Source organism: Physella acuta, unplaced genomic scaffold (assembly GCF_028476545.2).
Source record: "Physella acuta isolate Inbredline_101_S28 unplaced genomic scaffold, ASM2847654v3 ptg000178l, whole genome shotgun sequence".
NCBI classification, from domain to species: domain Eukaryota; kingdom Metazoa; phylum Mollusca; class Gastropoda; family Physidae; genus Physella; species Physella acuta.
This window is the reverse complement of record NW_026731697.1, coordinates 401546-426338: the sequence shown is the minus strand read 5'-3', so window position 1 is coordinate 426338 and position 24793 is coordinate 401546. Positions and strand designations below refer to the sequence as shown.

The 24793-nt window shown below is 32.3% G+C and overlaps 1 protein-coding gene across 8 annotated transcripts; it reads right to left on the bottom strand.

Moving 5' to 3' along the window:
- Positions 1-12834: 12834 nt before the first annotated feature.
- Positions 12835-24643, bottom strand: LOC131936466 (EF-hand calcium-binding domain-containing protein 7). Of its 8 annotated transcripts, none has more exons than XM_059293475.1 (21): positions 24537-24643; positions 23057-23226; positions 22380-22445; positions 22122-22267; positions 21778-21864; positions 21598-21621; positions 21158-21275; positions 20455-20529; positions 18756-18836; positions 18492-18572; positions 18042-18098; positions 17600-17694; positions 17248-17380; positions 16803-16903; positions 16317-16474; positions 15674-15807; positions 15092-15240; positions 14813-14935; positions 14357-14446; positions 14048-14155; positions 12835-13823 (listed from the first exon to the last, which is right to left on the bottom strand). In XM_059293475.1, the coding sequence occupies exons 2-21, from the start codon at positions 23214-23216 to the stop codon at positions 13749-13751; spliced, it is 2061 nt and encodes a 686-aa protein (XP_059149458.1). In that variant the 5' UTR covers positions 23217-23226; positions 24537-24643; the 3' UTR covers positions 12835-13748. The 8 variants fall into 8 exon arrangements, with proteins under 8 accessions (XP_059149458.1, XP_059149456.1, XP_059149459.1 ...); XM_059293473.1 differs by having other exon boundaries at positions 24445-24636; XM_059293476.1 differs by having other exon boundaries at positions 20467-20529; positions 24445-24636.
- Positions 24644-24793: the final 150 nt, after the last annotated feature.

The following is a 24793-nucleotide window of genomic DNA, read 5'->3' as shown; positions in this document are numbered from 1 at the left end:
CAAACAATACGCTACTCAAAATGAAAACGCACCTAGAATAATGAAAACGCGATCACAACTTAGTCTAGATAAGACATAGGCCAGGACATCCCGGCCAGTGCGCGCATTGGCTGGCCAATGTACAAAATACGCTGTCCAGTTTAAACGTTTCGGACTTTGGCCAGTACGCCCCGGCCAGTGCGCGCATTAGCCGGCCAATGTACGAAAATATGCTCTTAGTGCTAAGTTCTTCGGGCTTTGGCCAAGAGAGCCGGCCAATGCACACATTGGCCGGCCAATGAGGGCTTTGGCCGCACTTCGGGCGTTGACCGTAACATATACATATACTATACCAGGGGTCGGTAACCTTTTGAGACGGAAGAGCCAAAAGTTACAATGTACAAAATTTCCCAATTTTTAAAGAGCCACTAACAGTTTTATGCACATCGGTAGTGGAAAGCATGGAACCATTGTCACGGGCTGGCCACAGCATAGTTGTGGGGCTGAGCCTAATGTCCAGAGTTTCTTCAAGACCTTTCCCCCCGCCCCCGAAAAATTACAAGTGGTGGCCGGTGGCAACACTTGTAATTTTTTTTCGGGGGGGGGGGGGGGGGTCCAGGGAGTGTACTAAATTTTCTGGGGGGAAGGGGGAGAAAAAAGTCTGGAAGAAACACTGCTAATGTCCAGCGTCTGTCAGATATCCATATAAGCTCTACTCCACCTATTCTCATTTTTATTTTGCTGAAAGTTGTTTTTGTTTTTACAGTATTATATTTTTTGAGTCTTGAAAAAAAAAAATAATTATTATGTAACTGGAGAGCCGCGTATTAACATCAAAAGAGCCGCATGGGGCTCGCGAGCCGCAGGTTGCCGACCCATGATAAAGACTCGTTTGTGGTTGACGAATATATATATATATATATATATATATATATATATATATATATATATCTCAATATATATATATCTCTCTATATATATATATCTCAATATATATATATCTCAATATATATATCTCAATATATATATATATATATATATATATATATATATATATATATATATATATATATATATATATATATATATATATATATATATATACAGATTTACAATAGTAATACTTCTTTCTTACTTGTAGCCTACTTTCATTCATTTAAGATAGTTTACTTATACATAGATCTAATACAAAACGTCTAATTACACTATGATTTAAAAAAAAACAACCTGGAAATGCAAATTCAATTGATTTTTCCCCCCATCGGCGTGGTGGGCTGAGGGGGGGGGGGTGGGCTTTTTGGGATTACAGAAAATTAAAATGATACACATTTTAAGCAACCGGAAAAGTTATGTTGATTACAATGAGACACATCAAAGCAAACATTCTTCCCTTTCAAACATCTAGATCTATATATATAGCAGTCCTCACACAGTTTTTTGTTTAAATTTATTTGTCGCCAGTTAACCTTTTTTCCAAGCACTGTTAAGATTGAGCATATCTTAATTTAAAAATTACTCATTTTATATATTTTAAAGGCTTATATATAGAAAAGAGTCAAATGGAAACTAAAAAAAAAAGTGAAATACTTATTTAAGATGGATTAAGAATTTTTAAAAGTATTTTATTATAAAGTTTTAACAATACAATAAATGTTGAGTTCTAGTTTTCGTTGCGTACAATGGAATATTTATTCTACAAACTTTGGAACATAGTTACAGGTTGTCTCCTTTGATTTATCTGAAAATATAAAATGGGAAGTAACTAATACAGTAATGAATTAATTTTCAACATTGCAATCAATCAAATGTAAAGCAAAAAAAAAACGACACATAATAGTTTGTATGTGTGTGCGTATAAGTGTGTGTGCGTATGTGTGTGTGGGCGGGGGGACGGGGGGACGACACTGGTTAAAGTATACATTTTCTAAATGAGTCTTATATTTTTTTCTATTTCGCTTGTCGAGGATAGGAGGCACTGCCCCCTTCTCCCTCGATTGAAATGCCTGTAAGAAACTCTGTCTGATGACAAATATGATAAAGTTACTGTAAGCCAACTTGCTAACACTCATTCCCAAATACTGCCACCCTGCACTTGATGATGTTTATAACTTTATCCAGCTAGAGAAAAGTTGACATTCGCATTTGTAACAACATGTATTCTTTGTTGTTGTGGGTTTCATACAGGAACACGAGCAACAGTGGCAACTTGAAATGACAACTTTATTTACACTATGTACAGATAAATCCGTGGTACATCCATATTTGAAGATCAACTGATATAGGTACAAAAAATAATCACGACTCCAAGTCATGGAGACATCTTACATTCACTGCCATCGTTTCAGTCCCAAGTCCTAGCACACAACACCCGTTCACCTTTCGCTCTCTCTTTTATTCCCCTTTCTCTCCCCTTACGTCAATGAGCGATCTCACCCAAAACACGGAAAAACACATGACGATCGCTCAGACAGTCCTTCCGCTAGCCAGGTACTCTTCATTCATGCAAAACACAATATAATAAAGATACATAATAATACAGTCTGTGACACGTCCCCCCTTCGAATAAAATTTTGTGTAACAAAATTTATAAATACAATATTGGTAGGGCAGGATCATGTGCCAGACAACAAAATTTTTATACATCTCAAAAAACATGGAAAAATACATTCTTTGTAGACTAATGCACAAGCATTATGTGTAATATATTCAAATATGAGAAAGAAAAACATTTCAATTACCAAGTAATTGTATAAACAAGACAAATGATTTTAGTGAATTACCAAACTATAATACATAGTTGAAATTATCAAAGACTTAATTCAACTCATGAATTAAATAATTATATCCTATGTAGTAAAAAAACTTCCTTATCATCAAGGCATGTTATTACTACACATAAGTAATATACCTTATTGTCTCCCCTAGTCGACCCATTTCAGTCATATCTAGGTCACAACACAACATTCTTGCCTTTCACAGGTATCGACTGATACAATTCATCATTGAGACTTCCGTCTTATTGTTATGCGGAATAAAGTCTCTAACTTTTACTTGATTTACTTTATTCACTGTTAATTAATAGTATAGAATAGGTTTAACATAATACAGTTTTCATTCTTTTGAAATATTACACAATTTATATAATTTATATTTACTGATACAAAATGTTTGATATCCATATTTTACAGTTACAGACTGTATAATATTAATGAACTGTCAATTGATAATTTAATCTTAGCATCCTTGTTTAACTCTATAGCATGAGTAATCGTTCTTGTGTAGTTGACGATGACCTGTATGCCATCTCTCCCTCAAATTGTAGCTTTTAGCTGTGCTACCATAATCATTTCCTAGATTTCGTGTAACTTGTGTTACTTCATTTGTTTTAATATTCTCCTCTGGTTTCTGAACAACGTCAGTAGTTATCTTGCTTTGTGTATGTTGGTTTGGTTCATCAACCAACTCAATATAAATATTATGGCATTGCTTTGGCCTTTCATAATACATCTTGCTTCGGTATCTTTCATTAGAACATGATATATTCTTTCTTAAATTACTATATTTCCCACATGACTTTCTTTGTACATAATTGTTTCTTCTCTGATTTGCCAACCTATGCCAACATTGATTTTGGTAATGACCTGTTTTTCCGCAGTAAAAACATCTAGATTTTGGCTTCTTATAAACATGGTGACTGTATTCATAGTTTGCTAAATTTCTTTTTCTTTCATTCTGTGCATTAATGACATTAATGACATTCTTATTAACATGTTGACAGTATTCATAGTTTGATAAATTTCTTTTACTTTCATTCTGTGCATCAATGACATTGTAGTTTCTAGTTACTGTTTCATCTTTCTTAACTTCCTTGTGCTTCTTTATTGATTCTAATTCACACATAAATTTCTGTGTTAATTTCTCCATTTCTTTGTTAAATTTATTCTTGAGTTCTAGTATATCTTCTTTATAGTTTGACTCCAGATTTCTAAGTAACTCCTCAATAGGTACGTTCTCTTCATTGTGGCTTATTAAGTTCACTGATTCATTAATCATCATTAGTTTATCATGATTCCTGCCATTCTCCGATGGACTTATTAAATCATCACTGCCATTGACTGATGGGCTTATTAAATCATTTTGACTACCATTCTCTGATGGACTTGTTTCTTGTTGACTGCCATTCTCTGATGGACTTGTTTCTTGTTGACTGCCATTCTCTGATGGTCTTACGATACAACTTTCAATAATATTCTCGTGTACCTGCGTATCATTTAATAAAGAGTCAATCTTAAGACATTCTAATGTATCTGTCACCTTTAAATCATTATTAAGTTCAACCTCTGTTTTTTCCTTGGGTTTCAATTCTTCCTGGACTATGTTACTCTGTTCTTCATTCCAAAGGTTGCCAATATTTACTTCTTCAAGTTCTGCCTGTTGACTTTCTAATTTTGGTTCATGTGTGTATGTAGCATCTCTTAATCTATCACGCATTATTTCTATCTCATCATCTAATTCTCTAATTACTTCTTCATGAACTAGTCGGGGTTGTTCTGTTTCTTTGTCTAATGCTTCTTTTTCTCCTTCTCTGTCTTGTTCAAGTCGATTGGTTGCCCAGGCTATCTTCTTCTTCATCTTCTTAATGCCTAGATCCCTCGCCATTTCCATATATTCTTCTAGTCTTGACATCTTGACCATCGGAATGTCAAGCTCCTTCATTAGCTCTTTAAAATATGTACGACTTGACATTTTGATCTGTTTTATTCTATTTATGACATAAAATATAAATTCATTAGTTGACAATAGATAAATGTTAATTAATTTACAATACCCTTTCTTGGTTTCTGGCTTGTTTTAGTTGATTACAGACATCTGGTAATCCAAGAAAAGTTCATAGTACATAAATACGTCCAAAAATAGTTCACTTTGTTGATTCCAAAAAGTTAAAAAATTCAAAATAGTTCTAGATCTAGTAGCCTGTTACAGAGTAGAAATTTGTCCAGTTTTAGATAAGACATCTTTAGGAACAGTTTAGGAACAGTTACAAAAATAAACTTGATCTGCTAAATCCAAACAGTAGAAAAACTTGAACAGCTAATCCATATAGAAAAAACTTGAACAGCTAAATCCAAACAGTAGAAAAGAAACACTAAGACTTGATCGGCTAAATCCAAACAGAAAAAACACACAGACGATATTTACTCGACATTGGTGAGACAATATCGAAATAAGGTGATAAAATTATCACGCTGATGACTTGACTTGAACAAAACGTCTGACTTGACTACAGCAACCCTTCTGACTTGAGTGTAGATAGATGACTTTCAAGAACTTGACGTACTTGGTAAACAGTGGAAGACCACAGACTGTAATATCTCCATTTATGACATATGTAGCACCAATTCTTCAACCACTTGTGACATCATAAGTAACAGTAATACAATGTAGCAACATCACTTTATGGCAGGAAACAGATTAGTACCGGAAAATGCATATTCGATCTTCGCCGTTCATAAACTTTCTAACCAGACATCGTTCGGGGATTTTGTTTATACTGATAAATAGAGCAAGGTTTTTACAAGCTTCGTTAGCAACATTTTTGTGGAATACGTTTTTTATGACATTTTGTGCCGCGGCGAAGGATGCGAAGTATGCAAATCTGGACGGAATGGATCTACTTGGAAAAGTACGTGTACTGCACTAATAAGGTAAGAAATACTATTTTGTAAAAATAACTATTATTTTTATGGATTTTTCATTAGAAATGATTGCTGTAAATTATGAAAGTAAAAAAAAGTATATTTGAATGTGTTTTTTACTTTAATTTGAACAAAGTGAATGGCCATAATTACGACACATCGGCGTCGTTGAAAGCGGGGGATTTCAGTTAATTTTTTACGGATATAAAATTGTATTTTTTTCCTCCGAGGCATGTACTTAAATAACAGTTTAGTTAAATGTATTTAATTCTGTAAAATATAAGTATTATTTTGCCGTAGATACTTTAAAAAATTTTTTTTATGATTTTCTGTCGGGGAAAATCGATATTCGCACCATGCACGCACGCATAGTAAAACTAGACTTATCTTTAAAACACGAGAATCTTGAGTACACTGCGAATAACAAAGTTTTTAAATTTTAGTTTACTTTTGACTTTAAGCCATTTGTTTTAAATCGAAATTAATTGATAATGTAATTATTTCAAAGTAAAAATTTTCCGTCTGATTGGGTTCTAATCTTCGCCCACTGAACCAGCTTACGCACGACATTCGCGCGAGTCTGTTTCTTCGCAATAGTCTGTATAGTGTCGAGGGCTAATTCTAAAAAGAATCGAGTCCTTACTAATCCAATGTTTATTAAAATTAGGTACAATTGTTGGAACGCATGAGAAATAACAAATTAATATTTCTTTAAATCTATACCCAAAAGAAAGTAGAACTTTATAACTCTGTAAATTATGAATCGAGTGACGGCTGTCGTGAAAACGGGAGCCATTTTACTCTTTTTTTTAGGGTGACCTACTTTTATTATATAATTTTAAAATTCATCGATTTGATAAGCAGCTGAGTAGCTGACTACGCATGCGATATGGCTGGCACGTTTTGGGATAGGGATCGAGTACACCATAGAATTTTTTTTTCTTAGAACTAAGCGTATTTTTTTTTAAATCAAAAGATACTTACATATCAGTTGTTGATTTCAATTTCATTATAGATCTAATCACTAACTTCAGTTTTTAAAAGTGATTTTTCATCTAGATCTAGCGTATTTTCAAAATTACGTAAATCTAGATCTATTTTTTAGATCTAGATCTAGTCTAGATCTAGATCTATATCTACTTACTATTTGACAACCGTGTCAGTAAAATGAGGTCAGCGCTTCCAGATTCTTGGGTTTTAATTATGTTTGTCATTTTGATCTATTATACGTAGCATTAAAACAACTGCATCTATTATCAACATTGTTTTTATATGCCAGTTCTAATTATACATTCTGTTCATTACCAATTCTAATGAAATCGTATCAGGCCCTAACACCCTGTTCACCTACACTCCTACACTGACACTAAACTTGAAAGACGCCACAGAGAGTCGTAACTTTAAATTAATGTTTAAAGTACTAAACAATTATAATTAGCCAAGTAAATGCTGCAACTATATTAAAAATTGGCATATAGACATATTTTATTAATTATGTTTTTTATATAGACCTTCTATATTTAACTCTGTTATTTTTTTCTTCCCCAGAGTGTTTCTAAAAGCCAGAATTTTAAAGGGGAGGGCGGTCGTTTTTTTTCTCAAGAATAATTATAGAAATAAGCTATAAACTGGTATATTTTGTAAAGTTTGACACATTTACAAATAAATGTATGCCTAAGTGACATTTCTGTGTAATTATATTGTTAATTTTGTGAATTTCGTGGATTTTTAGACCTCACTACATTTAGATGTAAAAAAAAATCTCAGTTAAGTGAGTGTGGTTAATCGACATTTTGAACGTGATGTAAATGTCTAGTGCTATTAATTTTTATATTTTTGAATTCCTCGATTGTTAAGCAACAAAATTGATATATAATATGTCAATAATTGTTACTTTGAAAATTGGCGAAAATCGACCCTAAAAGTAGATGCTTGAGGGTTGAATCTGTTTCCTGCCTTTATTGCCTCCACTTCTGACACCATATGTAACAGTATGTATTCTTTGTATGTATTCAGGAACACGAGCAACAGTGGCAACTTGAAATGACAACTTTATTTACACTATGTACAGATAAATCCGTGGTACATCCATATTTGAAGATCAACTGATATAGGTACAAAAAATAATCACGACTCCAAGTCATGGAGACATCTTACATTCACTGCCATCGTTTCAGTCCCAAGTCCTAGCACACAACACCCGTTCACCTTTCGCTCTCTCTTTTATTCCCCTTTCTCTCCCCTTACGTCAATGAGCGATCTCACCCAAAACACGGAAAAACACATGACGATCGCTCAGACAGTCCTTCCGCTAGCCAGGTACTCTTCATTCATGCAAAACACAATATAATAAAGATACATAATAATACAGTCTGTGACAGCATTCAAATTAGTGTTTCCTTTTGGTGCCACCACTCGGATGTTATAGACCTGTGCATTCTTCCCTTTTCCCACCCCCTTCCCCCCACCCTCCCATTCACACACCCCTCCCCCACCTACACCCTTTTACCTTACTGCCAGGATCATGATTCAATTTATATTAACATTTCTTCTATATGTTTTCTATTTGTGATGTTTAAATACATTGTAGATCGGACTAAGTACTTATTTTTCCCATAATATGCTTTCTAAATATGGAGCAGATATAAGGCAGTTATACGGAATAGAACTGGAGGAGTGAACTGTATTCGACAAAAGTTTACAACATTTCAAATGGGATGTGTACAAGGAGGGGAGCGGGCGCTTCTGAATGTGTTTTATACAAATATGCAGTTATTCATTGGTTAGCATAGGTCAAGTCAGGGGCGGAACTACAGTGCCGCCAGACCCCGCAATGCGGGGGGGCCCACGCCATTTAGGGGCCCACGGCCGACCCTAATAGTTTTTATTATAGTTAAAAAAAAATCTAATTTTCTTGCAATTTTTGACTTGATGTTTGTTCTGTAAAACGATTACCATAGCTGCGGTTTGATTATCTTTATTCTATAGACGCCATCTCCACGCTCTTGTATATTCTTTTTCCCTTTCTTTTTAAACCACTGTGAAAGCCAAGTCCTCTCTCTTCTACAATTAAACTTAACAAAGATAAGCTAACGTTCAAACCATTTCCATAACTTATTTCCCTTTTTTAAATAGTCAAATTGGGGTGCTCATAAGCTCCTTTTAATAGATGTGTACTAAACAAATTAAAAAGCAATTACTTCTCTTACTAAATATTTTTTCATAAAGTACTTACTAAAGAATGACCTTGTATAAAAAGGAAATGCATTTAAAATTAATAATATAAATACAAAAAAACCCATAAAAATAATCATAACACGAGACACCATTACTTCTACAAAGATTTCATATTTTATATTCTTTTGGCCAGATAGATGTTAAGAGAACCCATAGCAGATAAAATGAAACTGATTTTCTCAAAACACACTAATGCACTTACACACATGACGTTTTGTAGTAATTTGTTTTAATTGAAAAAATAACTTTTTTTTCAAAATTCGAACAGGCCAGCAATGAGTATCCTATGCTCTGTTCGTATTTTCTGTTTGTGTGTATATATATATATATATATATATATATATATATATATATATATATATATATATATATATATATATATATATATATACTAGCGTACCCGCCCCCCGCGCGTTGCCGCGGGGATAGAAGAAAGTTTGACGAAATATATTAGAAGGATTTCACCAACGCGTTATCAATTATATGTTCTTAGACGCGTGACCTTCTTTTCTAAAAATGAGTTATTTAAATGTAAACAATGCCTGCGCTTGGATCTTAAATATCAGGACACGGGTTTACCTACACTACCGCATGAAAACCTTGAGTGTACATTAATCACTCACCGAAATAATATGGTAGAACACACTTCGGTGACCGCCCCTGTTTCAGAGACGTAGAGGGGCGCTCTCAGGGCCCCCACCCCCGATTACACTACCGCATAGGCGCGGCGTACGACCCCTGGCTCCTTAAAACTAAAAGGCGCCATCGGCCAAATAGCATCCTGTTAATAATGATGCAGATTTCGCCATTCGCTAAAGTGACACAAATGAACAGGATTTTTTTCTTTAACACGTAAAAAAAAATAGTTGACGTGTTTTAAATATCAGTGTGACTGATGCAATATGCTTGCGTTACTAATGGTCTATTATTAGATGCTCAATCTCAATTTCTGACTGGACTGTCCAATAATAGATGCTTATTGCATCATTCGCAAAGTGATGAAAATCTACAGTAGCGTAGGCTCCTCATATTCAAAAAGTTATTTTTTTTATCTTTCGCAAAGGTGACGAAACTGTACAGAAGGATTTCCTCGCGTTACAAAGTTATTTTTAGAAGCTTGTTTTAGTTTTACCGCTGAATATAGTAGTACCCCTTTCTCGCTATGCAGGACGCTCGATTAACGGATGCTAAGTGCCAACATAGTCGCTCTAAAACTCTGGGCGCCAAACCGTGTATTGACGAAAGTTGTACCTTATATGTACCCATAAGAAACTTTAGTTTTCTTTTTCGCAGAAATATTCTCGGGAGTATTCTCATCTACTCCCTAAAGTTTCATGGCACTCGGATGAACCGCATCCGAGTTTTATTTTTTATATACCGTGTATAGAGAAAAAAAATCGCCCTCCCCCCCGGAGGGCGCCGCCCTTGCAATATTAAACAATATTTTTTTGCAGAACCCTACCATTGAGTGATCTAATCATCTCCCCCTAAGTTTCATGGTACATGGTTGAACGGTGTGAAACCGAAATAGACTTTAATTTTATAAACCGTAAATAGAGAAAAAAATCGCAGCCTCCCGTGGCGCCGCCCTTGCGAAATTATAAATGATTTTTTACAGAACCCTTTCCTAGAGTTTTATAATGAATTCCCCAAAGTTTCATGCCTATCGGATGAATGGTGTCACAGCGATTCACTTTTATTATTTTTATATACCGTATATAGAGAAAAATCGGACCCTCCCGTGGCGCCGCCCTTGCGAAATTTAAAAAGGATTTTTTTTTACAGAACCCTTCCCTGAATTGTTCTAATCAACTCCCCCAAAGTCTCATGGCTATCGGATTACGGTGTTACACCAAAATCGACTTTTATTTTTATATACCGTATATAGAGAAAAATCGGACCCTCCCGTGGCGCCGCCCTTGCGAAATTAAAAATTATTTTTTTACAGAACCCTTCCCTAGAGTGGTATAATGAACTCCCCAAAGTCTCATGGCTATAGGATGAACGATGCCAAACCAAAATCGACTTTTATTTTTATATACCGTATATAGAAAAAAACAAATCGCGCCCTGTGGGGGCGCCACCCCTGCGAATTTGAAATATTTTTTTTCGCAGAAACCTCCCCAGGAATATTCTCAACAACTTCTCAAAGTTTCACGGCGATGTGATGAGAGGTGTAGTAATGCATAAAGGACAAACACACATACATTGCTTTATATATATATATATATATATATATATATATATATATATATATATATATATATATATATATATATATATATATATATATATATATATATATATATATGGGAGGGGGGGGGGGCCAAAAAAAAATTTGCGGGGTGGCCATTTTTTTCTAGTTCCGCCACTGGGTCAAGTATTCATTCATTAACTTTAAGTTTATTCAATTTGGTTTTTTAATTTAATCGTGTTGCAACTTATTTTTACAAAAGTACGCTTCCGCAGCAGGACTAAATCTTGAATCTATTTCGGTATAGTAATACATCACCTGGTTAGGAGATCAGGGTCGATCAAATCGGGAGACAGTCTAGACCCGAGGTTCTAATCAGCAGTGTTTCTTCTAGACTTTTTTCTTCCGGGAGTGGGGGGGGGGGGGGGGCACTTGAATTTTTTTTTGGGGGGGGGGGGGGTAGACTTTCTACGAGGGTGGGGGGGCGGACAGTGCTAAAATTTTCTATATAAATTCCATCTCGTTCGGGGGGGGGGGGGCGGTAGACTTTCTTCTCCGCCCCCCCCCCCCCCCCCCCCCCCCCCCACCGAAGAGATGCCTGGAAGAAACTCTGATCTGCACAGCAGCCACCTACCTACTTCTCTGCTTGTTGCAACTTCTCCCCAGTCACGAGTGTTTAAAGGTGGATTTGAACCTGGAGCCCCAGGCTGAGACAAAATATACTTGGCCACGCCCTATACAGGATGTGTTTAGCACCACTTACCTCCCCTGATGTTTTTCTTGAAACTAGGTGACCACTTTAGTTTATGTGGTTAATTCCCCTACGTTGAGCTTTAACTAAAATTCACATCCATTGTGCACGTATAGTAATAGAGATTTTATCATTTTGAGTTTTGGCATTTTGTTCACATATGGGCCAACATTTTGTTCACATATGGGCCAACATTTTGTTCACATATGGGCCAACATTTTGTTCACATATGGGCCAACATTTTGTTCACATATGGGCCAACATTTTGTTCACATATGGGACAACATTTTGTTCACATATGGGACAACATTTTGTTCACATATGGGACAACATTTTGTTCACATATGGGCCAACATTTTGTTCACATATGGGCCAACATTTTGTTCACATATGGGCCAACATTTTGTTCACATATGGGACAACATTTTGTTCACATATGGGACAACATTTTGTTCACATATGGGACAACATTTTGTTCACATATGGGCCAACATTTTGTTCACATATGGGCCAACATTTTGTTCACATATGGGACAACATTTTGTTCACATATGGGCCAACATTTTGTTCACATATGGGCCAACATTTTGTTCACATATGGGCCAACATTTTGTTCACATATGGGCCAACATTTTGTTCACATATGGGCCAACATTTTGCTGTTCATTGAAGTGTATCAAGCTGGTGCCATTTTTAGCTAAAAAATCATTTCATAAAATATATTGCTTATTTTGTTTCTATTATGTTTATATATTACTAATAAAGAGATTGTCGTCCATCCTATTTAAGTATTTACTTTTTATGAATATTAGAATGCTATTTTGAGTACCTAGATCTAATTCTTAGATAAAATGTACTTGCTGGCAAATGTGCTTGCTGGCAAATGTGCTCTATCCATTGTCTACTTCAAGTGATATTTTAAAAAAGTAACAGTTAACCACAATCATAAAGGTAAAGATACACTGGATATTGGTGTATATAGGCGGGTGTTTAATGTCAGATGCAAGTGCAAAGGAAGTTTACAAGAAACCAAAACAGTATGATGAGGATGAGTGGTACAACATCTGAATATTACATCACAGTGAGCTATTAATCTCGAAATTTTAAAATACATTTTAAATTAAATTAGATAAAATTTCAAAAAAATTACAGCAAAACTAATACATATATGAGACAGTTTAAAAAATTCTCTAAAATTGATTTCAACCCAAATTTCTCACAAAAATCTGGCATATTAATAATCAAAGCTATCTCCTAGATGTAGATTATGTAAGAAATGAAAGTTGCATAAATTGTGGGCTGGGTGCTAAATTATTTGGTAGTATCAGGTCATTATAATTTTGAGGTTTTATTTATTTTTTAAAAAGTACATTGACATAGTATAAAACAAAATATAAAATCACATGAAGTATCACAGATTAATGATAAATTTGTAAATTACATAAGTAGAAGCTAACATCATTACTAACATGATACAGCTGTGTTAGTTACACGTTTTTGCTTTTGGCTTTTTCTCTTGAGTTGAGATTTGGTCTATTTGTCTTGGTTTATTTGTGGTCTAATTTTATTGGTGTCTTGGTTTACTTTGGTCTAGGTTTTTTTGTGTTTTAGTTTATTTGTGGTCTTTGTTGATTTGTGTTTTGGCCTGTTTGTCTAGGTCTGTGTCTGTGTTAGTGTCATGTTTTTTATTTCCACCAGTCAGTGTCGTAAATCAATAAATTAATTTAAAGTTTCAAACCCATGTAAGCAATTATGTATATCTTAAAATAAATAAACTTAGCAGTCTTAGCTGACAGTCTTTACACAGTGTTTGGAAAAGGCTGGGAATGGCAGCATTTATAATAGAAGGACAACTACAACATGTAGCAATAAATGACGTAAACAAACAGCTCTACTTGAGAACACTCTCCTCACATACAACACTGAACTCTCCTGCATCATAGAGAGGTAGCAGATGATGACCAACCTAGAACATTTACATTTATAAGTATTTAAAACAAAAAGACAGTTGAATTATTTATTTTGTGAACATAAGTTAATATAGTAAATTAAGTACTGCCAGTCATTTAATAAGCTGGATGACTTAAGTAGTAAGTTTAATTATAAAGTTAATTAATATGAAAAGGTATACATTTTTAAAATGATTAGGTTTTTTTTCTATGCAAATAAAAGGGTCAAAGGGTATCTTACCACTGCAGACTGTGATGGTACATTGACAGTTGTCATCAGGGATCCAGTATGGCTGACCACTCCACGACTTTTACTGCAGTCTAAAGCTATTTTTAATTTGTTTCGTGACTGGAAGGAAATAGATTAATATCTTAAGATTTCCTCCTTTAAACTTTATTATTATAAATATTTAAATATTTGTGTCTACTATTTTATTAACTCAAATCAAAACGTACTTAAGTATCAGTTACTGACTAAAAAATACAAACTTCACACATGACTAAAGCGCATTTATTCCAGACCAAATGGAGAGCCAAGTTTTTAATATACCTTGTTGTCAACCACAATCATGGCTCTGTGGTCATTGGTGTACTGGTGCACTGTCACATCCTTCAAGCCCTTAACTTTCACAGGTTCACCCTTAACAACACACAATGTTTTTTTTTTTACATGACAGGGATTGATTTTTTATACATGAGTAAAGGCTAGCTCTAACAATGTGGACACATTTCTAACATTTGAGAACAATGTGTGTCATACTTTTAATTCAAATTTTAAAAAAATGTTTTTTTCTTCTAATTTAAATACTCTAAAATCCATACAGATTTCAAAAACAATTTTAAATTACAACAAAGCAGTCTGCAAAGCAGACTTCAATAAAAGTTACAATTATGAAGAAAAAATATTTCTCTGAAAAAATAAAAAACAACTTTACATTAAAAAAAAGTTAAATTAAAAATCAACAAAATACACACTTTACCTTGGAAATAAGAAAACAAACATTACCTTGGTAATAGCCAATTCACATACAGCCTTGTCAATCTTCTCCTTATTAGACTCGAGGCCAATAACTTTCAGCTTAGGAGTGTCACAATCTTGTGTGTAGACTTTAAGGAGGAATGGACAACTCTAGATAAAAGAGAATACTAAATGAAACAACTAGACAGAAGAGAATACTAAATCAAACAAAAGACGATTTAACTTATGAAGGTTATAATTTAAATAACATGTTTGTGTATATTCTTTTCATTCTCATTCAAATTTTATGCAAATATTAAACCTAACCTCATCTAAAAGAAGAGACTTATTGAATCCCATGGCAGTCAAAGTAATCCAGAGATCTTCAGTATCACCTTCATTGTCATCTGCTTCCATTTCATTCAACTTAATGAAGCCACTTGGAGTAATCTGCCCTTTGTCTAATTCAATGTTGTCTTTGGCAGTGAAGGAGAACATGATTTTAAAATTTATATTTATAATTCAATACAAAAACTTTAAAAAATTAAAATAATTAGATACAATAATATTTAAAATACATTTATATCTGAATTGAACTTTCTCTGTTATCTGAACTAAACAACGTACGTTTAAAGACATTTTCTATAAAGTATAAAAAAATACAAGAACAAAAATATCCGCAATGTAACAGTGACATAAACATGAACAAAAATAACATCAATCTAAAAGTGACATAAACATGAACAAAAATAACCGCGATCTAAAAGTGACATAAACATGAACAAAAATAACCGCAATCTAAAAGTGACATAAACATGAACACAAAAAAACACAATCTAAAAGTGGCATAAACATGAACAAAAATAACCACAATGTAAAAGTGACATAAACATGAACAAAAAACCCCACCTTCAACCACTTGCCACTCATCATCAGCGATTTCTTCTCCACTGGTTCTCAAGTTGTACCAGTTGAACTCATTCCTGCTTAGTAAACCATTGCCATCTAGATCAGCCATTTCAAAGATGTCTTTCAAAGCTTTTCTGTTTATTGATCAATAAGAAAATTTTCTCAAGTTATGAAAAAAAAAAAAAGGAGAAAATAGTCCTAAAAGAAAATAAGTTAAAACAGAAAGAACAGGATGAAATTACCATTGCGGACAAAACTATTGTAGACAGGATTACAAATAATTACGGCTTTTCATTTTGTGTTAGCTTATTTATTAAATATATAATATTTCAACCTGTCAGTGTCTTTAATTTAAGCTTCCAAACCCATGTAAGCAATTCTGTATATTTTAAATTAAATAAACTTAACCACGCTTAGCTGACAGTCTTTAGATAAAAGGCTGGGAATATATTTAAATATATGAATCAAGTTTTCTAAATTCTAATGAATTTCTAAATGCCATGTAAAACCATTTGACATTAAAATGAATAACCTTTTGGTAATAATAAATGTTGTGAAATTGGCATGTTATCATGTAGGTGTAACAACTAGTAAGTGAACAAGATCAAATAACAACCAGATCATCCAACAAGGTTGACCTCACCTGAATGCAGGTGTTAGAATAATTCTGTCCTCCTTATCTTTAGTGATAAGCTTAGCCTCTTTGGTTGGTAAATTTTTGCCAGGTTTTAGTCTACAGCCTGTGCTGAAGGGAATTAGAAGGTAGTTTCCCTTGGATAGATTACAGCGCAGACTGTACTTCTGTAGTTTCATAAAACAAAGCATGTTCAGACAAAATAAACTCTAAACGGTGCATATATAATAATTAAAGGACAAAATATACAATTACATTGTTTTAAGGGGAAATAAAATTAATGTAAATATTTTAAAAATTTAAAGTGATATTTAACCTAATGCTGCGGGCCCTTACATTAACTCTTTCTTCACTAAATTATCCATTTTAAATTTTTTGGTAAGAATAAAAATTACTTCAATAGCATTTGAGTACATTCGATGTTCTAGTCAACAAAAAACATCTTCATTAAAACACAGAAAGACTTTACAAAGTGGTCTAAATAATGCAACCTACTCCTTTTGAGTCTTTACTTTCAGTGTAAGCTATCAGGGAAGTTCCATTTTCATTTAACACAAACAATGCTGTGTCTACAACTGTGCCATCCAGTGATTCCCCTTTAAGGTTTTACAGAAAGAATTGTTATTACAATATTCAATTTTCTATATTTCTAATTATTTATTCTTCCATTACTTACTTGTAGTTATAACTTCACATCCATTAAGTTTAAAAGTTAAACAAAGAAAAGTTGTCAAACAGCTTTAAAACCTACCGCTCCATACTCCCCGTACACAAAAAAGATAAATTATAAAAGGTAACCATGTGACACATTTTGAGATATTTAAACTATTTTAATAACTAATGTTTAAACACTTGGCCGGCAACAAGTGAGTGGCAGGTAAAACTGACAATATAGAACACTATATGGTTTTTAATTTGGCCTACAATAAGCATGTTTTACCTGACTCTCCTATCCTGAGAGGTTGAATTGTCATCCATGCATCAGTGGCCTCTGTTATAATGAGTTTGTAGGTGTGGCTGATTATTGTGTTCTCTAAGAAGAATGTTCCCTTTGATTGCACACATGACCACTCCTGAAAAAAAATATTGAAAAAAAGCAAAATAAAAAAATGAACAGAAATCAAGATATAGCAATATTAGTGATATAAATTTTTTTTTTACTGTTCTATCACAAAAATAGTCCTATTCCATAAGTAATAGACTATTAAAATTTTAGATTTATACACTCAGCTGTCATTGTTAGTTATACGGAAATTCACATTGTTTAAACAATATGTTAAGTAAATACATACACGAAGATTGCTTGGTTCAGACTGCCGACCCCCTTTGCTAGAAGATTTTGGTCTGGTTTCACGAGGAACACGAGGTGAAGGTCTTGAAAACTCATCTGGAAAATCAAAAACATCATGCGTAAATTTTTAAAATCTGGTTTTTCCCAATAAAGATTGACATGTGCATGCATATTTTTATGTTGCACTTCTTCCTCAATCAGATATTTTGACCTTCATATAAATCCTAGTTAACACACTGTATAGGATGTACATCAGTTTTAATTTCTCAAAACATGTAGGTTTTGTACATGAAAAAATTATAAAATTAATTTCAAGACATGTGAGTATTACTAAGACAACAGTATCAAAGTGGAAAAACTTTACTAAGATTTACTAAGCACATTGATACAAATGAAATATTTATTGTAAGTTGGGTACAATCAGTTACAGTGGTGAGTCTTACCATCCATTAAACTGCCTGAGATGGATTGTTTTGATGCTCTTCTGTCTAGTGATGTAGCTGGTAAAAAATATAAAAAATTTTATTTTATTTTTTAAGACAAAAGAACTTATTGTTTGAAAATATAGCAATATTTTGCAGCAATATAAAATTAGCAGCTCTTATATTAGATTAATATGCAACCATAGTATGAGACAAAAAAAACATGAAAATAATATATCTTTACTCCAACCCAAAATGTATTTTTAAAATATATCCATTTTTATTTCTCATACATATATTTTAACAAATAAAATAGAATATAATAAATAAGATAAACAGCTAAAATAATGTGGTGATTGGGGAATACAATTGACATATAACCTTTTTAACACAAATTCAATAGAATTTCTTTGATCATGTTTCTAAACCTATTAAGCATTAAAATAATTTTGTTTGGTATATGGCTTGTACCATTTGATTTTTGTCCCCGTACTGAGAGATTAGACATTCTACGTTCTGACTTAGGCTCAGGACTTTGGTCAGGACTAGACTCTGTAAAACATGGCACATTTCATTACACATTTTTTATCACTGATAAACATTTAATAATCTATCTCTTAGACAAACTCAATATAATGCCAGATAAATTTAGATGCCAAACCTGACATCTTTGAAAATATTTCTTTCTTCTAATACATGCTACTTTTAAACATTTTTCAGCAACATGGTTTGTACCATTGGAATTTCGGCTCAACATTGAGAAATTGGACATGCTACGTTCTGATTTAAGATCTGGACTTTGATCATGCTTAGATTCTGTAAAAAATTGCATTATTGATTAGCTACACACTTTGAATTAGTTATATGATGTACCTCCAGCAAAAACAAACACAATTTACATAAAAGGCATGCTATGTTACATATGTAAGATTTATAAGTTGGTGTATCTATTTAAAACAAAATGTCTAGTCGAATTCTTTTATGTTAGTCAATAATATCTAAACATTATTGTAAAAATCTTAATTTTTCCTGTTATTTAAGTAAAAAAACAGTTTTTAGTAAAAGATTAAATTTTAAGTAAATGCATTCAATACATATTATTAGTTACTAGGAATTACCCATTTCTTTGTAGCTAAGTTACATTACATTGTTGTCATATACAGAAGCCACACTGAGCTAATCTAGTACATTAAAAAGCTGAAAATTCTGATCTAATAGATTTATGTGATTACTGGTGAATTCATATGAGACGCTAAACAAATCATTATATCCATTTATAAATACTTATAAAAATCATTCATAATTTCCAAGTAATTGGATCAAAAAGTGTAAGCATTAAGCTCTCCCTCAAAATTGTAAAACCAAATAGGCAACCAGGAATAAGCAAAAAGCTTAGCTATTGAAGTTTTAATTGAAGCGCTTTTTATTCTAATATTAATTTTAATATTTAATATACTAAATAACAATTTTAAAATCAATTTAAAACTATCATCTTTAACAAAAGATGATGAAGAATTGTGGGAATAAAAAGCCAACATGCTATGACAGTATCACTGCAGTGACAACATTGATGGATACTGAAAAGTGGTTACTGGTTCTCAAAACATTTTTAGAATACAGAAGTTTTGTAAAAACAAATATCAACATGCTTCAACTTTATATTTGCATTGGAAAAACAAAGATAATTCATTAAATTTTATTTAAATCTTAAAAACAATATTTACTGTTTTAATTATAATTCCACTTTGTTTTGTCAAATCAAAATCTAAGTCAAAGCATTTATAACACTTTTGTATTCTTTTTTGATTTTGAGGGTAAAAGAGTAGCAACAGATAGATCTATGTATCAAAAGAACATGCTATTATTCAACACTGGTCACAATCAACTGAAAATCTCAGGAAATTACAGAAGTTCAGTTGCACTCATCCCCTTTTACAAAGTCTCAAAAGAATTATTATTTCTTTAATTTTAGTTCATAAATGACTTATATTTTAGATAGCAGCTTAATAATTATTTAGTAAAAAAATTTAGTTTTTAAATTTTTTTTAGTATTAGGACTCTAGCATACATTTAAATAATTTATGGTTTAAAATGTTCCAATAATATTCTTGAGGTGATGTGAGTTTTATAATTAAAACAATATACTAGTTTAGAAATAAAAAATATTATTTTAAATGTTTAAATTTTGTTTTAGTAAAAATAATAAAATAACATTTTGAAAATGACTGGGTTATTTTTTTTTTAAATTAACTGTATTAAAAAACAAATTAACTTGGATTTTAGAAGTAGTTCATGGCCAAGATACTATAAGCAAATTAAATTTAGCATACAATAGTCGCTATATTTTTATGGAATAAAATACTTTAGTAACAGCATTTATGTATAAGTATTTGTAATGTGAGTCAATGATGGGAAAGTGTTATAAGCGTTTCACTCTTTATCTTACGCCTCCTGTCAGATTCAGTGGAGTTTATTGAAAGTTGAGATCCCATAGACTGCTGGTCACTATCTGACAGAGATAATTCAGTTTGTTTAAAGAACATGCGGCTCTTTCAAAACATATCTGACTTGTGTTATCCAAAAGATGCATTGTATTTTAAGAAAGACATTGTAACTTAAGTTGTTAAACAAGATTTATACTTGCCAGAGCTGAAAAAAAAGTCTTCAAAGACTAATTATTTTGACATCTCTTTATGATGAATTTTAATTGAATAAATGTCATCCGGTCCATTGTAGTCTTTGTTATATATTTTAACACAGGAAACACATGCTGGTACATGACCCATATTTACAAAATGTCAACAATAAATGGGTGTTTATGATCAGTACTATAATCACTAATTCACTAGATCTAATTGTAGAGAAACCTAGGTATAATATCTATAAGAGGTGTAATGCAAAATTTCTAGCCAATTCTATTGATAGGGAAGAGCAATACTATATATTAAAAGTAATTCTATTTTCGTTATTAGAGAATAAACTAAAAAATTACTATTTGATAAATAATAATTAAAACTCACTAAAAGAGATATTTTTTAGATTACATATTTAAGGGTTAAAGAATATTATTGATAAAAAAATTGCGGTATTATTCATAAATATTTTTTTATTTCAGAAGTAAGAACCAACGAACAAACCTTTGCGTGGAGTAATCTCCCCATCCCTGCTTTTTAATTTCTGTCTTTCTTTCTTTTCCAAAGCCTTGATTGCCATCTTCTTATAATCCTCTGTTGTCGTCATCATCAAATGTGTGAACTTATTATGTAAAAGTTTATTTATAGGTTGATTATTTAATTCATAAAATTTTTTTTATCATGGTTTAAACAACATATGTAGTTTTCAGTATTCACATAACATACATAATTTGCTCAATAAATTTTATGAACTTACACTGCTAAAACAGTAAATTTAATAATCACTTATTGTCGTTATAATGTTACTATAGTATTTAAAGAAATATAAATTTATAAACATATTACAAGTTATTACAACCATTTTCTAGCACAAGAATACAGCACAAAGTATTTTACAACAAGCTAACATTTAACTACCAACAATTATCACTCAACACTTTTACCTTGTTGTAATCAAAGACTTCCTTCTGTTATATTTAAGTAAGTAGCAAAATAAAACATAAAGGATTTAATTTAACAAAATCATTCAGCTTTCAAAATAGTGCATTTTTAAAATATATATCAAATTTATCCAACATTTTTAAACATTCCATCTGTGGAATTGCTTTAGATAATTGTCTTACCTCTTTGTAATTTAGTTTCCCATCTTTGTTTTCATCCACCTCATCAATTAAGGCTTTCACTTCAGGTCTAGTCATTTTCTCTCCTCTCTTAAAATAATTTTACTTTCTAATAACACACATAAACACTATTAAAACTTTCATTTTTATAAATTCATTTCTTTTCTATATCATTATCTATAGGTATTAAAAACACAAAGCTGTTTTACATATTCTGGTTTGTCTCATTTAAGAACAATTAAGAACAAAATATTTTAAACTATTGTATTTTAGGAAAGTGAATACAAATATCTTCAAGTTCAGCTTTTAATTTTGTCAATGCTCTTCTGAGCTTATTTATAACTTACTGTGGTGAGAACTTTCAAAAGCTCATCTAATGAAATGAAGCCATCACCATTTAGGTCAATCTTTCTAAAAGCTTTTATGAGATCTTCCTCTGAGGTAACAGGTTCTCTTTTACATATGTCAACAAAATCCTCAAATGTTATGTAGTCTGCAAATTGATAACAGGAGTACTAGTTAAAACAACTTTTTAATAGGAATATACTTTTAAATCTCAATAAGATGGCCAGCATTTAGAAGAATAAATTTGTTTTTTATAATACCTGTTTTTGGAGTCCAGTACTTAGAAATTATTTTCCTTGAAGGGTTTCTCCCTGTCTGCTGCAAAACTAGAGTTGAAAAAGTAAATTGAATTGTTTCCAATCCCCTATACATTTTTTTGTGTGTGCATTATACATTTTATTGTTTTATTCCCATGAAGGCTATTCTATGGATAATGAAATATCTATATATATAATTCGCTTCTTTGGAGGGACCATGCGGGACACTATGTAAGCATACCCGACCGCCCTCTCTCTAGGCATATCGCTACAACCCCCATCCCCATCAGTCTAGTGAGCTGTGTATTTACATCAGACAGTTACTATGTACCAGACCTGGTGATCAGACATGTCATCAGAGACTGTTCTCTACATGCCAAATAAAGTGTAAAGTAAACTTGATGGTGTCTACTGTTGTATTCTAAGTACCATGAGCTGAGTAATGTAACAAACACATGACCAGTATAAAACCCATTTATCTTATTCTTCATCTGACATAGAAAACTTAATGATTTTAGTGAGCCAATGAAGTGTTCATGGCATTCATCAAAACTGTAACAATAGTTAGCTTTAAGCATTAACAGCCAGTTAAAGAATATAAAGTTTAATAGAGATTTAAAATATGAAGGTGACTTTTACAACTGAGTTTTCAAGTGAAAAGATTTAAAAGAAACACTTACGGAGCATTAAGTCATCTTTGGACTCAACCTTTTCATTAATAGTATCATAGTGGGCCAAAAAGGCTGCCCTGCATTCAAGTTTGAGCTCATTATCTGCAGAAGTTCGACTTGAAACAGATGTAGCAGTAGATGGTCTACTCAGCCGTCTTTGACTAGACATTTTTTACATCCTTTCAGTAAACAAATGAATTATGTAGTAGTTATAGAGTTTAAGCCAATATTTTATGATTTATATTAGTCAAAGTAAAAAAAAATGAATCATTATGGAAAGTAGATGCAGAAATCTTTACTCTTAAAGTAAATTTTCTTAGCCTAAGTACCTAAATTTTATGCAGTTTCTTTTCAAGCCAGAGAGACAACAAGGATTAGTGTCATTGGGGAAAGGACATACCACCCCCCCCCCTAATTTGCCCAATCATTACCCTTATATTAATTTCCCACCCCCCCCTTTCCCTTCCCCACACCAAAAAAAAAATTGCAGTAGGACAGTACTTCCCGGTGAACAACCGCTCTCCCCACTTTTTAACAATACATAGGTTATTGGGATAGGTTAAGGAAATTTTGGGATAGACATATGAATATGGTTATGGTAAGGACTAGGGTTCTGGTAGGGATACAGATAGGGATACTGGATTGGGGATAAGGTTAGGGATAAAGATAGGGATAGGTTAACAAGAAGTTTAAAGATAAGGAGCTGGATATGGATAAGTATATTGTATAATTGTAAGGAGGGATAATTTATTCAGGGGGTAATGATTTGGAAAATGACCAGTGGGTAATTGTTAGGGGATAATATCCTAGACCCAGTATCTTAAGAGCTTTAGGTTAAGTCAACAGTCTGGAGTTGTTACACTACACTGTTGGCTTTGAATTAGAGTACATTTTAGATGTAATGTTGTGAACTATAATGTTAACATTGCTGATTCAAACTATCCAATGCAAATGTATATCACTACATTACGGATCAAGTGATATTAGTATTACAATTATTATTACTATATAGTATATTACTGTTACTATTTTACACTACGCCTACAGTGTTCTACAGTTATTAGGCCTAGGCAGTATCTGTAATTAATAGTAATTATTTATTTTTACAATGTAACTGTAGTGTAGTGTAGGGTCTGGTAGTCTAATTACTAATTAACTTACGCTGCAGCTATTCAGTCACAGTTCACTAGTTACAATATACTTGAATATACTAGTACATACTACACATACATAGTACATAGGCCTATCTAATCATCTATAGTATAGGACTACTCTATACTAATTTTAATTTATTTAGTATTTAGTATTTAGATCTAGATCTAGTAGGCCTAATAATTTTTAATAATAAAATATTTTAGTGAGGGATCCTAAAAATAAAAAAAATAAAGTCTACTGACCGTGGTAAAAACTATCAAAGTATTAATGTAAAAACGTGATAGAGGCAATTACAGCAGTTTTAAAAATTAAAATGAAGAAGAGAAGTGTTTACAGTTATAATCAAGCACAATTTTGTTTTTTAAAAGTATGTCTACAAAAAATAAACATCTTGACATGTTTAGACGGCGTAAGTAGCAACCGAGCTACTTCCGTGATATTATTAATTATTCATTCAGTAATTATTAATTACCAAAATACAAACAATAATTCACATTTGTTAATTTATTATATTTTTAAAATATTTATTAATGTAGTATGTATAAAAATTAATGAGTATAATAATAAAAATGTGATAAAAAAAGATTATTC